The sequence below is a fragment of the Drosophila miranda genome, assembly GCF_003369915.1.
Source record: "Drosophila miranda strain MSH22 chromosome Y unlocalized genomic scaffold, D.miranda_PacBio2.1 Contig_Y2_pilon, whole genome shotgun sequence".
NCBI lineage: Eukaryota > Metazoa > Arthropoda > Insecta > Diptera > Drosophilidae > Drosophila > Drosophila miranda.
The window spans coordinates 15,317,017-15,334,601 of record NW_022881614.1 but is presented as its reverse complement, the minus strand read 5'-3'; the positions used below and the strand labels follow the sequence as shown (position 1 = coordinate 15,334,601).

Below are 17,585 nucleotides of genomic sequence, written 5' to 3'. Positions count from 1 at the left end.
GACATTTTTAAATAAATGTTTATATAATAACAAAATAACTTTTGAGCTTAAACTTCTAAGTAGTCTGCAAATTGCACACTTAAATAATTTTAAAATTTCAGACATGCTACGGCTAGAGAGCCAGGCACTTTACTTTACTACGCTTCTTGCTTCATCAGAAATCAGTCTAGGGCGATCGTCAGGAGGGCATCTTCGGGATGGACCTCAAGCAATGCCTTGGCGCCATCGTTGAATGGATAGGATATGCTGCCATCTATGACCAGATCTGTAAGCGAATGAAAATTAGAAATGTCTTATGCAAGATGATGCCCATCGACTACTCACTGGCATCGATGCAGTGCGACTTGACGAACACATTCTGCACGAAATCTCGCTTCTTAAATGTCTTCGGCGAGGGCCAAACGCCCACACAGATCTGCTCCCTGATCGAGTAGCAGAGCCGCGGATCGTCCGGTGCGAAGAGCAGCCCTTGGTTATACCGATGGGCGATCTCCTGAGTATTCTCGCGTAGTCGGAGCACATCGGCAGAGTTGCTATTGGGCAGCGATTGAAGCAAATCGTCAACGTCGCGGCTGGTGATGCGATTGATGCTTGTGTGCCACGATGTGGAGCCGGTGCCAGTGCTAACGCACAGTCCGGAACATTTTGTTTTGTTTACCACGTCCTGATGATTGAGCACAAGCTGCAGATGGGACACACGGGACGAAATGTGCTCGCCAATGAAAACCTGACATCGAATGGCGCAATATAGTTAGGAGTAGTTTGAAAGAGTCCTACTTTGCACTCACCTCGTTCAGAGCTAAATAGGGTAGGATGCGCTTCATCTTTGCTTTGTATTTGGTGGCCATGTGATTATCCAGCATTTCGGGATCCGTTGTCACCTGCTCCATCTTCACTTCTGTATGTCGGAACAGATCCGTGGACTCCGGAATCTTGCCATTGCTGCCCAGCAGCGTGGTGCGGACTCTTGAGCGATGCATCCACTTGAATTCGCCCTATAAAACGAAAAGAATCCCCAGTATCACACACGGATAACAATAATCAAGTAATAAAGCAGAACATAACTTACGCTCTTAATGCGCGCCACTGCATCGGCGGGATTGTCCGAATAGTGCTTGGGTAGCATGAGACGACCCTCCGAGTGGAGCGGATCAGAGTTGAAGCCCACAATGGGCGTCTTCTGCTGGCTGAGGGCAAAGAGGGGACTGACGCGACCGGCGGACAGCAGAAAGGTGCCATCACCGCCAACAGGAACGATGACATCCGCCCAGCTCATGACATCTTTGCTCAATGAGCTTCTAAATTCAAGTCTGCTAGTTTAGTAAAGTCAACAGCGTGAGGGGGGCCACATGAGAGACACATTATGCGGATGGTGGAAATACAATTGTAGTAGGTGGGGTAGTAATCGACGATTATGACGGCGACGACACAAGCACAGAACCACATAAACACAGCAACATCGACAAACGTTAGCCACACTCACACTCGCACTCATATTGAAGGCAGCGATACGCACCTGCTGGACAGCTTGACCTCGCACCCGACATCCTGGAAGCTCTGCACGATACGCCGCTCGAAGTCCTTGTGCAGATTGTGCAGACAGAGGACCATCTCCACATCGGTGCCCCGATCGCGCAGCTTCTGCTCCAGCTGCTCCTTCGACAGTCCCGGATGCCGCAGCTGCTCGAATTCATAGCGCGAGAGTTTCGTCACCACCAAAGCCCGCTTAAGCTTGAAGTTCGCAGGCGTAAACTTGGCATATTCTGGAACCAATTGAGCGCAATTGAAACTTGGTTAGTTCATCGTTTGGGTTCCCCCCACAGCGGCGGGTAATTTACTTAGCCCTTCTGGTACAATCCTCTTCGCACTCAGGATCATTTTAGGTACAGACAGTCTTTGGAGGAGACTGTGTGTCCACGACTATATAGTCGGCAGAGTACAACAATTTTGATTTCTAGCAATGCCAAAACACATGCCCGAGCTGATAATCATAATGGAGTAACAAGTGCCTACTCATCAGCGAGAAGCGAGTGTGTGTGTACGAGTATAACCGAATGATTGAGGGGAGATTGCCAACCAAAAAAAAATTTGAATTGCGACCCAGGAACTACAACCACCTCTGTCGAACAGTTTGATTCTGTTAGTTCTAAAAGTCCTTACCTTCGAAAAATCGCTGCAGGAATTGCTTCGATTTCAACATGGTGGGCACAGGCGAACAGCAAACATTTATTTGAAAGTTTAACGTTTATTTTTCCTTTTCTTTTTGATTTTACAAAACTAAAAATAATGGGGTCAGATTTTCTTTGTTCTTCTAATTGTCGTATGCCGGCATTCGATCTGAAAACAAAATAATTATTCACTTCGCGGCGTTGCGTGCAATAAATGGTCTTGAGCTCCCTATCCACTCAGCTATGTCACTTCCACGTTCTAACTATGAAGCAGATTAACTGATTGATTATTATTTTATTCTGTTCCTCCGTCGGCGAATCGCTTCTGTATGAACATTCGCCTTTTGCTGTAAAAATACATATATAAAAAACAAACTCAAATCTTGTTCGATCTCTGGAGTGCCATTCACTGCACCACTCGACCCTACTCTTCTTCTTGCCCTGCAATACACCAACGCACATTCACACTCGTCCGGCACGACCGGGTGCCCGCTAATATTCTTCCATGTTTGAATATTTATATTTAACCTATTGTCATAATGAACTCTTAATTATACTTCCGGCGACAAGATGGTACAATACTTTCTTGCATGGCATCCAGTTTCACGAATCGCGCTGCTGCGATGTACTTTTATTATGGACCCCATAGTTTGTCTAAAATAATCATACATATAAAAATATTTATATTACTTAAAGTCCTTATATTAGGCCATACCTTGCTTTCGGAATCCTTTTCAGCATTAGACAGCAAACTCAACACGTTTTGGGTAACTTGATGCACATCGACCGTTTTACAATCGCTTAGAGTCATACCAAGCGCCTCACCTATAAACATACCACGAGCTGGACGAGCTGGACCAACACTCAATGATGATGAGCCGTCGACTAATAGCTCCTGACGATTCACGAGTAAAAAGTTATTGGGTGGGATTCGCTTCGTCGAGTTCATCTCGATACTGCTGTTCCAATTGTTTGCAATGATATCGCGTCTGCTGGTGTTCGGATGATTCAAGCCTATCCCGTCGTAGCTGTTCATATTATTCGAGAGCAATCCGCCGTGGCCGTTTGAATTGACGACAACTTGATTATTCGAGAGCAACCCGCCGTGGCCGTTCGAATTGACGGCAACTTGATTATTCGAGAACAACCCGCCGTAGCCTTTCGAATTCACGGGTCCTGGATTATTCGAGAACAACCCGCCGTAGCCTTTCGAGTTCACGGGTCCTGGATTATTCGAGAGCAGCCCGCCGTAGCCGTTGGAATTGACAGGTACTGGATTATTCGAGAGCAACCCATCGTAGCCGTTCGAATTCACGTGTTCTTGGTTATTCTGCAGCATACACTCGATCCTGTTTGAATTTGCAGATCCTTGATTATTCGAGAACATCCCGACGCGGCTATTCGAATTAACGGGGCCTTGGTTATTCGGGAGCAGCCCGCCGAAGCTGTTTGAATCGGAGGTGTTCATATGATTCGAGCGCATCATAAAGTTGCTGTTCAAATTAAAATTATCAGTATTGGATCTGCCATTAAAGATGGGTCCATTGGGACCCAAGTTTTCAATATGGACATGACTATTTGGGATATTTAATACGTTTTGCGATTCACCAAAGCTTTCGTTACGCTCACGAAATTTATTATAGGCTTCTAGACCACGATGGAAATTTGCAGACACGCGGTTTTGATTGTAGTTTTCCATACTGTTGTTACGACCGTTTATATTGTAAGGATAGGTTTTGCCACGCTTTTGAATCGCTTTCTGCTGAGATTGTTTTCCGCGATTCCCCACGCGTTTGGTGGGCCTGACGCCAAGCCGCGATTTAACACTCGGACGTGGAGGCGTCTGACTTAGTGGTTCACATTGTTCAGTACTCGAATTTACATCATTAGTTTCCAGGCTTTCATTATACATTAGCTGATCGAAATCGTTCTTCTCGAAATTAAGCTGGTTTATATTCGCTGCGTGTGTGTCATCGTCCACATCGATACTTTTCTGCACCGTAAGAATATTGAAATCACCATCATCGTCTTCGTCCTGAGATAAGTCGGCCTCGGCTTTTATAGGATAGGTTTTGCCACGCTTTTGAATCGCTTTCTGCTGAGATTGTTTTCCGCGATTCCCCACGCGTTTGGTGGGCCTGACGCCAAGCCGCGATTTAACACTCGGACGTGGAGGCGTCTGACTTAGTGGTTCACATTGTTCAGTATTCGAATTTACATCATTAGTTTCCAGGCTTTCATTATACATTAGCTGATCGAAATCGTTCTTCTCGAAATTAAGCTGGTTTATATTCGCTGCGTGTGTGTCATCGTCCACATCGATACTTTTCTGCACCGTAAGAATATTGAAATCACCATCATCGTCTTCGTCCTGAGTTAAGTCGGCCTCGGCGTCTTTGTAAGACTTTAAATGCGCAGATTTTCTATTGAATCGTTTTGACATCTGATTTTTTTTTTTTTAGTAAATGGGCATTTCGTCTTTGTGTATTTTCATGTACTCATCTGCGAAAAGAATTTATTTAAAGATATACACGTTTCGGAGCCCGTTTCATTTTATAGAACGAAAACTAATATAAAATCGGCTTACCCAAGCTCCATAGTACGGCGTTTGCATCATATTTTGTCATTTTGCTAATACAATTTCTACGAAGCCATTTTTTAGGAAACCCGGCGTCAGAGATTTACAGTTATGAAAAAGGGTTGCATTTATCGCATTTATCAATATACCGAAAAGCTTTTACTTCACAACCAGGGCGACCGTTTCTGATGTTTTTAATACTTTTCGGTATTTTCTGAGGTCAAAATTGAATCGATGGCTTATTGGTTTTGGTTTTTATTTTGTCAATTTAATAAAAGCAAGTGTTTAAAATAAGCCATCAATTAGAAAATAGATTCACTAATCGGATAAAATTATGTGGGCATGGCTAAGTGTTCTATACAGCTAGTAATATACCACGGAATATCAAAAGCTGTTACACTTGGCTTGTTTCCCAGAGGGCAATGCCGGCTAGCTGTCGACCCCAGGGCTGGGTAGTTCCCCTTGCCCGCCAAATGTAGACAAAAAAGGAGACATACTACTTCTCGGGACATCAAAACTAACAACAACCTAACAACAACAAAGAAAATCATAAACAGACGGCTATCAAGTGGGTGAAGCTTGGGTGTTATCACTTCGCGCGCCCGCCCTACCTGTGACCAAACACAACGTTCATTTTGGCCACCCTCTGCTGGAACGGTAACGGCTGGCCTAATCCATGGCTTACGCCACGCGTCCTCCCTCTATTTTAAATTTAATGCATCATGCTTCAATATATATCCAAGCTTTGATAATCGTAAATTGACAATTTCATCTTTCTCATTAATAAATAGCTATACTCAAAATTATCACTAACCACTAAGAAACACCAAAACGTTCGACACAAAGGCAAACAAGGAAATAACTGCTGAAATTTCGTTCAACCAACAGGGATACCCTCACCCATACGTAATGGAATATGTGTAGATGAGTGGATCCAGTTTTACGGGAGTTAATTTAACTCGGGCCCCTACGGAGACTTAACCTACCAAGAGCTCTTGTTAAGGGTCCCCGGGACATAAACAATAAACAATATTTTTCCACAAATCGCTCGACCAAATACGGTGGACTGATGGGACCCCCGCGTCACCCACTAAGGGTTAATCTTCTGGCACTGAACAGCTGATCGCAGATTTAGGTTCGTGAAAGGTGTTGGTGTTTTTACATATTTTTTTTCAATGGCCAAGATTTTACGTTAAACGGTTTAAGCTAGTACTAATTACTAAATAAAGGACAACACACGGAACAAAATAACATTTAATGTGGAACGGTATTTGGAGTGCGGATTATGTTTTTTTTCTTTAAGTTCAAACGACGTGGGCGATCGCTGGCCGTGGCCGGTCAGCCCTAAATTTATATAGGTCCGTGTACACGTGTGCGCGTGTGTGTGTGTGTGAATAGGGTTTCGGGGTTTTTACTTGGTGAATGAGACCAAACGTGTGGCACGCACTGGAAGGCGATGCAACGATCGTGCGGTGTGGCTAGAATCGCCCTGGCAGCTAAATCGTCCTCTTTCACCCTCCCCCTTCACACGTCCCGCGCTACTTGGCTCACACACGCGCAACTGGAACGAACTCACTCAGGTTCCGTTGGGCAGTCTTCTTCTCTGCAGTCGACTTTCTCGAACTCCAGTGTCCCTCTCCAGGAAACCTTCTGGCCCGGTTCTGGTGGCTATATTCCTTGCCGGCTGTTAGTAAAATTTTCAGCATTACAACCTATTTTATCGCCCGCCTTTTCTGTACTCACTTCAAACTTTTTGTTTTAAGCACAAAATTTCAAATTTCGACGTTACTCCGTCCACGCTCCACGATTTCCATAATCCAATCCACGTTTTCTAATATTTTCACTCCTATTTATCCCTTTTTCCCTTACTAATACATATAACTAATCCTATTCTCTTCCTTATATCCCCAGTAACGGCTCCAGCTCCCCCCGATGTACCCTTACACCATCGAGCCTCCCTGGACTTCCGCTAGATGGCGCGTCGCCCTCAGCCCTGGCCACCTATCGTTCAGGTGGGACTGGAACACCACCACGAGTATGTCGTCAGTCCCAGGAGGGACAACATACGCGTGGGCATGCCCACCGGATTCCGGAACACTATTGAGCACACGCCGGCGTGCCCTGCATTCTTCTGCCGCGCCCAACGTAGGCCACACCCACACCTCACTACATTCTCAGGTCTTTGGCGTGGTACACTCCTATGGGACGGCCGTTAAGGTCCTCCAGAGCATACGCGTTCTCTCCTACTGGCTTCACTACCCGGCATCGGATGAATTTGCGCGCGAACTTGGCATTAAAGCCTTTTCCGAAGTCACTAAGGACAAAATTTCGGCGGAATACCTCTTGTCCCGGCCTCGCGTAAAACACCCGAGCTCGCTGGTTGTATCTTACCCTACTACGCTCGTATGCCTGATGTAAACTAGCGCGAATCCTCTTTTGGATGAGTTGTCGCTTGTGCTGACCCTCCAGCAGCGATATGTCATGCTCGCCGATTGACCGCAGTCGCTTTGCCAGCTTGTAGCATGACCCATGCAAATACATTTGCTGCCCGAAGACTGCAAAGAATGGTGTTACGCCTGTTGCCTCGTGAACCGAGTTCCTAATAGCCAGTTCTATCTCCGGCAGATGCACATCCCAGTCCCGGTGATCGTCTTCCAGATACGCCAGAATCGCGCTGAGTACTGTGCGATTCACGCGTTCGGCTGCGTTACTCTGCGGAGAATACACTGGCGTCCTCATATGAGTGACTCCGAATGCATCGGTCATCTCCTTAAAAGTTTTCGAGACGAACGATATAATCCCGCACCTCTATCGCCATGTTCGGCCAGTAAAACTGCCTACGCAATAAGTGCAAGGTTTTCGCGATTCCTCCGTGCGCTGTCTTCTCTTCCGAATGTGCTTTGTCTATCAACGCGGCCGTCAGCGAACTCGGAACCCACAATTTCCAGACGGCGCCCTCCAGTTGATCATCCAATCGTTCAAAGCGCATGCGCTTGAATATCATGCCGTCAACAATCTGGAGATCAGGTAAGCGGTATTGGTTCTCTGTTATTTCCTTCCTTAACTCCTGATATTCTCCAGATTCAAACTCCACCGTTTCAAAACCCAGGATACTACTCGGATCCACTTCCAGCTCTTCAATACTGCGTGACAATGTATCTGCCACTACATTGTCCGCTCCTTTCCGGTGTTCTATGCCGAAATCGAAGGCCTGCAGTTGAAGGGACCAACGAGCTAAGCGACCATCCAGGTTCTTCATGGTCATGAGCCATTTGAGACTGGCGTGGTCAGTTATGACTGTAAACGGCATAAGCTCTACGTACGGACGGAACTTAAGGATCGCCATGAGGGCTGCCAGACACTCTTTCTCTGTCACCGAGTAGTTTTTTTGGTGGCAATTCAGTTTGGCAGAGAAAAACGCTGTGGGCCTCTCGTTCTGCTCGTCATCCCTTTGGAAGAGTACGGCTCCTACTCCATAATGTGAGGCGTCGCACTGTATGTAGAAGTGCCGCTTGAAATTCGCGTGTACCAGGACTGGTGCCGAGGTGAGTGCAGCTTTTAGCTCCCCCATGGCTCGTTTTGCCTCCTCCGTCAATTTAAACTTTCCATTTCCCGACTTTTTCAGGGCGTCTGTGAGCGGACCGGCCATCTCAGCATAGTTTTTCATAAAGCGCCGGTACCAGCCCGCAGTTCCCAGGAAACTACGCAATTCTCGAACAGATCGCGGCTCGGGAATGCGCAAAATGGCCGACACACGATCCGGATCCATCTTCAGCGCTCCTCCTCCCACTATAAATCCCAGGTATTTAATGTTTTTATAGCAAAAATGAGATTTGCTCAGCCCTATCGTTAAATTTGCTTCTCGTAGACGCTCGGCAACCTGTCGCAGAATCTTCACGTGCGTTTGGAAGTCCTCAGCTATAATCAGCAAGTCGTCGAGATACGCATAGACGTTTGAACGCATCTCAACCGGAATCACCTTATCGACCAGTCTACATAGGCGTTGTGCGGCGTTGCAGAGGCCAAAGGGCATCATACGGAACTGGTACAGAGGCCGTCCCGGCACCGTGAACGCCGTATATGGTCGACTCTGCTCGTCCAGCTCGATTTTCCAAAAAGCGAATTTTAAGTCGACGTTGGAGATATATATCGTCTGATCGAGACGCGACAAAATCCCCTCGATGCTAGGAAGTGGGTAAGCGTCCTTGATGGTTACTTTGTTGAGCTTTCGGGCATCGAGGCGATTTTTGCCCGGCCTTCGCACCACGGTGGTACGGTTGCTCCACGGACTCCACTGTACTCGATGACTCCCAAAGCCAACATTTTGTCCACCTCACCACACACCACTTCCTGCATCGCTGGCGACAGCGGGTAATGTCGATCCTTCACAGGCTCGGCCTTCTCCACCAACTGAATTTTGTGAGTCTCTCTCGACGTCCTCCCCAGGCCTACGGCTTCGAAAGTCAGAAACTCTGCCTTCACCTGATCCAAGGCTGCCCTTTGCTCTTCTGACAACTCCCATTCTTCCTGCACTATCTCCTTCTCCGGGCCTTCCACATAGTGAGCGACTTGATCAGCCAGCACTTCTTCCACTAATCTGTGAGATGCCCCTACTGGACCTTCTCACATCACCTCAGGAGCCAATGAGAATACCCGCCAAAAGTCTACCCCCAAGTAAATTTCCTGTTCCAAGAACGGGCATACGAAAAACGTTAATCTTTTTACCTCTCCCTTGTATTTCACCGGTAATTCCACTCGGCCAACGATTGCGCGATCTTCCCCATTCGCTACCTTCACTATAGAAGAATATCGACGAGCCTCCACGCCCAGCTTCTCCAGGAATTCCTGACCATTACACCCTAGCATGCTGTGTGTAGCGCCTGAATCCAACAGGCCTCGCACGGACTCGCCCATTATAGAGATTTCTGCGAAAACTCTCGGGTCTTTCTTGCACCAACGCTTTACTGAAGCAATCACCTGCCTCCTCATAGCTCGCCTTTGCTTAAAACGGGATCTCGCCTTTCTCACCCGCACCGACAGTGCTCGCATACCATCCACTCGTAGTTCAGAAAATATTCTATTTCTCGTTTCTAAATAATTTCTTAAGCGCTCTTCATATGATAAGTTCCTTAACCTAGCATGCAATTTACGTCTATCTAATTCATTTTTATTTTCTTCTACTTTCTCTGCGCAGGCCCCTTCTGTGAGCGTGATTCGCCTGCTTGGATCGCACCCCTCTTCACGTTTCCCGCGCAATTCGGACAGGTTGGACAATATGCATCGGGCTTTCCACACCGGTAGCAGAAAATGCGCCTCTCCGATGCCATACAGTCCCTAAAGCCATGATCGGTCTGCCCGCAGTTCCAGCAAATCTACTTCTGTGGAACACGCTGTGTCACTTGCGCTTCCTCAATGACCTCTGCCTCTTCATCGCCAATCGACCGATCCTGCGCGACGTCGCTGACGTTCGCATTCGGCCCGCGACCATAGTTTGTGGCTTTGGGTGCTCCTCGCCACGAAGATCGAGCCTTCCTCTTCAGATGTGCCTCTATTTCCACGCACTCATCCCGCAGTTGGTCTAAGGAATAAACCCGTAAGCCGTAGACGAAACTCGCTATCTCATCTGTGAGTGCCTTTTTGACGATTTTTACCATCTCCTTTTCAGGTGGTGGCATCTCCAACCTCGACGCGAGCTTTCTCATGACATGGAAAAAGTCTTCCACACTCTTCGACCGCTGCATTCTTTCTCGCAGTTCTCTCATGCGGTCGAACTCGGACGCCGTGCCTCGGAAACGAGCAATTAAGTCGCCCCTTAGTTCCTGCCAAACACCACCGCCATGATCACGGATGTACTGCCAGTACCATTCCCGCGCGTTTCCTGTAACCAGGTGATGAAATCCCTTTAGAACTTCATCCCACGGACAGCGGCATTGGGCTTGTAGGGATTCAATTCGGAACACAAAATCCTCGACTGTCATTTTGTTGCTGTCTCCGTCGAACGTCACGTCCCATTTTTCGACTCGGCCCCACCGTGGCCAAGGTCTATAACCCGGGGGATTTGGATGCGGATCTTCTCGAGGAATCCCACCAGCTCTCCTACCCTCGCCACGACCCTGACCCGAGTGTCTGAGTGCTATCGGGTTTCGCCAATTTCGCGCTTGATGCCCACCCCGTTGATGCTGCTCACTGGATGCGGTCGGTCCTACTCCTGAAGACGGTTCCGGACCAATACCACCTCGCCCCGAGCGAGCCAAAAATGGTTTTGGTGGCGGAATCGGCGCATCAGTCGTGCTAGACGGCTTCCTTTTCGGGATTGCTCCTCGATACTCCTGCTCGTGGTGAACCTCCTCCCGCTACGGTTCCTTCTGCTGCTGCAGCTGTCTAACCGGCTGGAGTACCTCGTTTAGTTGATGCATCATCTCGATAAACCCCTTACGCAACTCCTCCTGCAACACCCGACTAATCGAGTCAGTGTTCGCTGCCCTGTGTGTCGCATGAGCCTGAGCCAACGATACGTTGACTGCTGATGCCAGTTCGGAAGCAAGCGTGGGTGTAGGATCGGACATTGGCCATTCTTCTGACCTGGCCTGGACCGGTGTTCTTGGCAACCCACCCACAGCTCCAAGTTCCTCCCGATCTTGATCAAACATCGCCCCTGACACTTCTCCTATCTGGTCCACTGTTTTGTTTACGCGTGATCGCGTATGATACTGTCGACTACCCCCTTCTTGTGGCATCTGCACCGAGCAACACCAATATTACAAAAAAAAAGGGAAACTCCTAAACTAAGATAATATATATAAATAAAGAAATAAATACCCAAAGAAATAACTAGTAAGAATAAATAACACCACGCTTCGGACCAATAAATACTCGGATAAATAAATAAATAAATACCGATATAAATATTGCGCCAACCAGCGCCGTTAACGAGATATATGCAATTAAATATTTGAATAAATAAATAATAACATACATGTATATTCGATCGACACCTAAGACACTCAAGCTTCAAACACATTCAACACAACACAAAACCTAACAACAAAAATTCCTAACAGTTCTTCTTCTTCTTACAAGATTCATTAAGAGGGGGACACGTGACTAGCCGGGACCAGCAACCGCTCCAGTTTCTGCGCTCCACTTGACAGTCGCCCTACGGATATCCTACAATTACGAACACCACCTTTGTGTGGCCTGTCATCTACTCTAGTCATCGCTCTAAGCGATGGCCGATAAACGAAAAGCCTCACGGTGCATGAGCTCACTTTGTTTGTGATTTGTTCCTGTCATCCATCATACCGATCTGCCATGACAACAGATGCATCGCGGGTTGTCTTTACGACTCCCGGGCCACCTACTCCTCACCACCTCTCGGCAGACAGACAACAGGTTCAAAAACACGAAAGCGGCTTTGTTTTAAACAAACAGGTGCGAAACTACAATGAACATTTACCTACATGACTTACTCTAACTTATTCCAATATCACATTCCATCACAGATTTATTCGATATCACAGTCCACCAGGCAATGTGTCCGTCGCAAACTCCCTGTCCATTTTTTTGTTGAACGGCAGTGACTTACGTTCACTTGCGACATCGAATAGCGACAAAATGTTCAACTGTAATTCGTAAGTCCCTATCACATATTTTATATATCCGTTAACTGCCTCCGTCTATCCATCCCTAGCATCAATCACCCCGCGCCATTAAGGACCAGCTTTACGCTCACCTTCAGCCTGCAGCAGCGACTTCTGCCGGGACAGCTAAACTGCACTTCGCGAGCTGTCGTCTTCTCCACTAAATTTATTATTTTTTTTCATTCCCCTCATCTGCCTTTACCAGCCCGAGTGACATTTCTTGTAATACCACCCGAACCTGCGTCAGTCCAGATGCATGCGAATTCGAAAATAATCTTGGGCGCCATTTGTTACACTTGGCTTGTTTCCCAGAGGGCAATGCCGGCTAGCTGTCGACCCCAGGGCTGGGTAGTTCCCCTTGCCCGCCAAATGTAGACAAAAAAGGAGACATACTATTTCTCGGGACATCAAAACTAACAACAACCTAACAACAACAAAGAAAATCATAAACAGACGGCTATCAAGTGGTTGAAGCTTGGGTGTTATCACTTCGCGCGCCCGCCCTACCTGTGACCAAACACAACGTTCATTTTGGCCACCCTCTGCTGGAACGGTAACGGCTGGCCTAATCCATGGCTTACGCCACGCGTCCTCCCTCTATTTTAAATTTAATGCATCATGCTTCAATATATATCCAAGCTTTAATAATCGTAAATTGACAATTTCATCTTTCTCATTAATAAATAGCTATACTCAAAATTATCACTAACCACTAAGAAACACCAAAACGTTCGACACAAAGGCAAACAAGGAAATAACTGCTGAAATTTCGTTCAACCAACAGGGATACCCTCACCCATACGTAATGGAATATGTGTAGATGAGTGGATCCAGTTTTACGGGAGTTAATTTAACTCGGGCCCCTACGGAGACTTAACCTACCAAGAGCTCTTGTTAAGGGTCCCCGGGACATAAACAATAAACAATATTTTTCCACAAATCGCTCGACCAAATACGGTGGACTGATGGGACCCCCGCGTCACCCACTAAGGGTTAATCTTCTGGCACTGAACAGCTGATCGCAGATTTAGGTTCATGAAAGGTGTTGGTGTTTTTACATATTTTTTTTCAATGGCCAAGATTTTACGTTAAACGGTTTAAGCTAATACTAATTACTAAATAAAGGACAACACACGGAACAAAATAACATTTAATGTGGAACGGTATTTGGAGTGCGGATTATGTTTTTTTTCTTTAAGTTCAAACGACGTGGGCGATCGCTGGCCGTGGCCGGTCAGCCCTAAATTTATATAGGTCCGTGTACACGTGTGCGCGTGTGTGTGTGTGTGAATAGGGTTTCGGGGTTTTTACTTGGTGAATGAGACCAAACGTGTGGCACGCACTGGAAGGCGATGCAACGATCGTGCGGTGTGGCTAGAATCGCCCTGGCAGCTAAATCGTCCTCTTTCACCCTCCCCCTTCACACGTCCCGCGCTACTTTGCTCACACACGCGCAACTGGAACGAACTCACTCAGGTTCCGTTGGGCAGTCTTCTTCTCTGCAGTCGACTTTCTCGAACTCCAGTGTCCCTCTCCAGGAAACCTTCTGGCCCGGTTCTGGTGGCTATATTCCTTGCCGGCTGTTAGTAAAATTTTCAGCATTACAACCTATTTTATCGCCCGCCTTTTCTGTACTCACTTCAAACTTTTTGTTTTAAGCACAAAATTTCAAATTTCGACGTTACTCCGTCCACGCTCCACGATTTCCATAATCCAATCCACGTTTTCTAATATTTTCACTCCTATTTATCCCTTTTTCCCTTACTAATACATATAACTAATCCTATTCTCTTCCTTATATCCCCAGTAACGGCTCCAGCTCCCCCCGATGTCACCATACACCATCGAGCCTCCCTGGACTTCCGCTAGATGGCGCGTCGCCCTCAGCCCTGGCCACCTATCGTTCAGGTGGGACTGGAACACCACCACGAGTATGTCGTCAGTCCCAGGAGGGAGTACCTCGTTGAGTTGATGCATCATCTCGATAAACCCCTTACGCAACTCCTCCTGCAACACCCGACTAATCGAGTCAGTGTTCGCTGCCCTGTGTGTCGCATGAGCCTGAGCCAACGATACGTTGACTGCTGATGCCAGTTCGGAAGCAAGCGTGGGTGTAGGATCGGACATTGGCCATTCTTCTGACCTGGCCTGGACCGGTGTTCTTGGCAACCCACCCACAGCTCCAAGTTCCTCCCGATCTTGATCAAACATCGCCCCTGACACTTCTCCTATCTGGTCCACTGTTTTGTTTACGCGTGATCGCGTATGATACTGTCGACTACCCCCTTCTTGTGGCATCTGCACCGAGCAACACCAATATTACAAAAAAAAAGGGAAACTCCTAAACTAAGATAATATATATAAATAAAGAAATAAATACCCAAAGAAATAACTAGTAAGAATAAATAACACCACGCTTCGGACCAATAAATACTCCGATAAATAAATAAATAAATACCGATATAAATATTGCGCCAACCAGCGCCGTTAACGAGATATATGCAATTAAATATTTGAATAAATAAATAATAACATACATGTATATTCGATCGACACCTAAGACACTCAAGCTTCAAACACATTCAACACAACACAAAACCTAACAACAAAAATTCCTAACAGTTCTTCTTCTTCTTACAAGATTCATTAAGAGGGGGACACGTGACTAGCCGGGACCAGCAACCGCTCCAGTTTCTGCGCTCCACTTGACAGTCGCCCTACGGATATCCTACAATTACGAACACCACCTTTGTGTGGCCTGTCATCTACTCTAGTCATCGCTCTAAGCGATGGACGATAAACGAAAAGCCTCACGGTGCATGAGCTCACTTTGTTTGTGATTTGTTCCTGTCATCCATCATACCGATCTGCCATGACAACAGATGCATCGCGGGTTGTCTTTACGACTCCCGGGCCACCTACTCCTCACCACCTCTCGGCAGACAGACAACAGGTTCAAAAACACGAAAGCGGCTTTGTTTTAAACAAACAGGTGCGAAACTACAATGAACATTTACCTACATGACTTACTCTAACTTATTCCAATATCACATTCCATCACAGATTTATTCGATATCACAGTCCACCAGGCAATGTGTCCGTCGCAAACTCCCTGTCCATTTTTTTGTTGAACGGCAGTGACTTACGTTCACTTGCGACATCGAATAGCGACAAAATGTTCAACTGTAATTCGTAAGTCCCTATCACATATTTTATATATCCGTTAACTGCCTCCGTCTATCCATCCCTAGCATCAATCACCCCGCGCCATTAAGGACCAGCTTTACGCTCACCTTAAGCCTGCAGCAGCGACTTCTGCCGGGACAGCTAAACTGCACTTCGCGAGCTGTCGTCTTCTCCACTAAATTTATTATTTTTTTTCATTCCCCTCATCTGCCTTTACCAGCCCGAGTGACATTTCTTGTAATACCACCCGAACCTGCGTCAGTCCAGATGCATGCGAATTCGAAAATAATCTTGGGCGCCATTTGTTACACTTGGCTTGTTTCCCAGAGGGCAATGCCGGCTAGCTGTCGTTCTCGAACTCCAGTGTCCCTCTCCAGGAAACCTTCTGGCCCGGTTCTGGTGGCTATATTCCTTGCCGGCTGTTAGTAAAATTTTCAGCATTACAACCTATTTTATCGCCCGCCTTTTCTGTACTCACTTCAAACTTTTTGTTTTAAGCACAAAATTTCAAATTTCGACGTTACTCCGTCGACGCTCCACGATTTCCATAATCCAATCCACGTTTTCTAATATTTTCACTCCTATTTATCCCTTTTTCCCTTACTAATACATATAACTAATCCTATTCTCTTCCTTATATCCCCAGTAACGGCTCCAGCTCCCCCCGATGTACCCTTACACCATCGAGCCTCCCTGGACTTCCGCTAGATGGCGCGTCGCCCTCAGCCCTGGCCACCTATCGTTCAGGTGGGACTGGAACACCACCACGAGTATGTCGTCAGTCCCAGGAGGGACAACATACGCGTGGGCATGCCCACCGGATTCCGGAACACTATTGAGCACACGCCGGCGTGCCCTGCATTCTTCTGCCGCGCCCAACGTAGGCCACACCCACACCTCACTACATTCTCAGGTCTTTGGCGTGGTACACTCCTATGGGACGGCCGTTAAGGTCCTCCAGAGCATACGCGTTCTCTCCTACTGGCTTCACTACCCGGCATCGGATGAATTTGCGCGCGAACTTGGCATTAAAGCCTTTTCCGAAGTCACTAAGGACAAAATTTCGGCGGAATACCTCTTGTCCCGGCCTCGCGTAAAACACCCGAGCTCGCTGGTTGTATCTTACCCTACTACGCTCGTATGCCTGATGTAAACTAGCGCGAATCCTCTTTTGGATGAGTTGTCGCTTGTCCTGACCCTCCAGCAGCGATATGTCATGCTCGCCGATTGACCGCAGTCGCTTTGCCAGCTTGTAGCATGACCCATGCAAATACATTTGCTGCCCGAAGACTGCAAAGAATGGTGTTACGCCTGTTGCCTCGGGAACCGAGTTCCTAATAGCCAGGTCTATCTCCGGCAGATGCACATCCCAGTCCCGGTGATCGTCTTCCAGATACGCCCGAATCGCGCTGAGTACTGTGCGATTCACGCGTTCGGCTGCGTTACTCTGCGGAGAATACACTGGCGTCCTCATATGAGTGACTCCGAATGCATCGGTCATCTCCTTAAAAGTTTTCGAGACGAACTGAGCCCCATTGTCCGAGTGAATCATCTCCGGCACTCCAAACTTGTAAAACACCTCGTGAACGAGGAATCTTACAACTTCCTTTGCTGTGGCCTTGGTCATGGTCTTTAGGAATGTGAACTTAGAGAACTGGTCAACTACAATAAATATCCACGCCTGACCGTTCTTTGACCGCGGATATTTGCCCAAAAAATCAATATAAAGTTTTTGGAACGGGCGCTCAGTGACCACTTCTTGCCCCATCCCGACCTGCATCCGATAATTCGGCGCTTTCGACTCCTTGCACACGGTGCACCGTCGGATATAATCCCGCACCTCTATCGCCATGTTCGGCCAGTAAAACTGCCTACGCAATAAGTGCAAGGTTTTCGCGATTCCTCCGTGCGCTGTCTTCTCTTCCGAATGTGCTTTGTCTATCAACGCGGCCGTCAGCGAACTCGGAACCCACAATTTCCAGACGGCGCCCTCCAGTTGATGATCCAATCGTT

General features: G+C 47.2%; 1 protein-coding gene across 6 annotated transcripts; it reads right to left on the bottom strand.

Annotated features, from left to right (window-relative positions):
- Positions 1-2: 2 nt before the first annotated feature.
- Positions 3-4,884, bottom strand: LOC117185836 (NAD kinase 2, mitochondrial-like). Of its 6 annotated transcripts, none has more exons than XM_033397917.1 (7): positions 2,884-4,218; positions 2,161-2,822; positions 1,517-1,763; positions 1,070-1,310; positions 789-995; positions 325-727; positions 3-265 (listed from the first exon to the last, which is right to left on the bottom strand). In XM_033397917.1, the coding sequence occupies exons 2-7, from the start codon at positions 2,198-2,200 to the stop codon at positions 162-164; spliced, it is 1,242 nt and encodes a 413-aa protein (XP_033253808.1). In that variant the 5' UTR covers positions 2,201-2,822; positions 2,884-4,218; the 3' UTR covers positions 3-161. The 6 variants fall into 6 exon arrangements, with proteins under 6 accessions (XP_033253808.1, XP_033253810.1, XP_033253812.1 ...); XM_033397919.1 differs by having other exon boundaries at positions 1,070-1,298; XM_033397921.1 differs by having other exon boundaries at positions 1,070-1,295.
- Positions 4,885-17,585: the final 12,701 nt, after the last annotated feature.

What these genes read in the sequence shown, in the direction of transcription:
- LOC117185836 (XM_033397916.1), bottom strand. Translation starts at nt 4,611, where the DNA reads ATGTCAAAACGATTCAATAGAAAATCTGCGCATTTAAAGTCTTACAAA. An exon ending in AGTCTTACAAAGACGCCGAG is followed by an intron (nt 4,219 to 4,554) that starts GCCGACTTAACT and finishes ATAAAAGCCGAG; the next exon opens with GCCGACTTATCTCAGGACGA. An exon ending in AAAAGGATTCCGAAAGCAAG is followed by an intron (nt 2,823 to 2,883) that starts GTATGGCCTAAT and finishes TGATTATTTTAG; the next exon opens with ACAAACTATGGGGTCCATAA.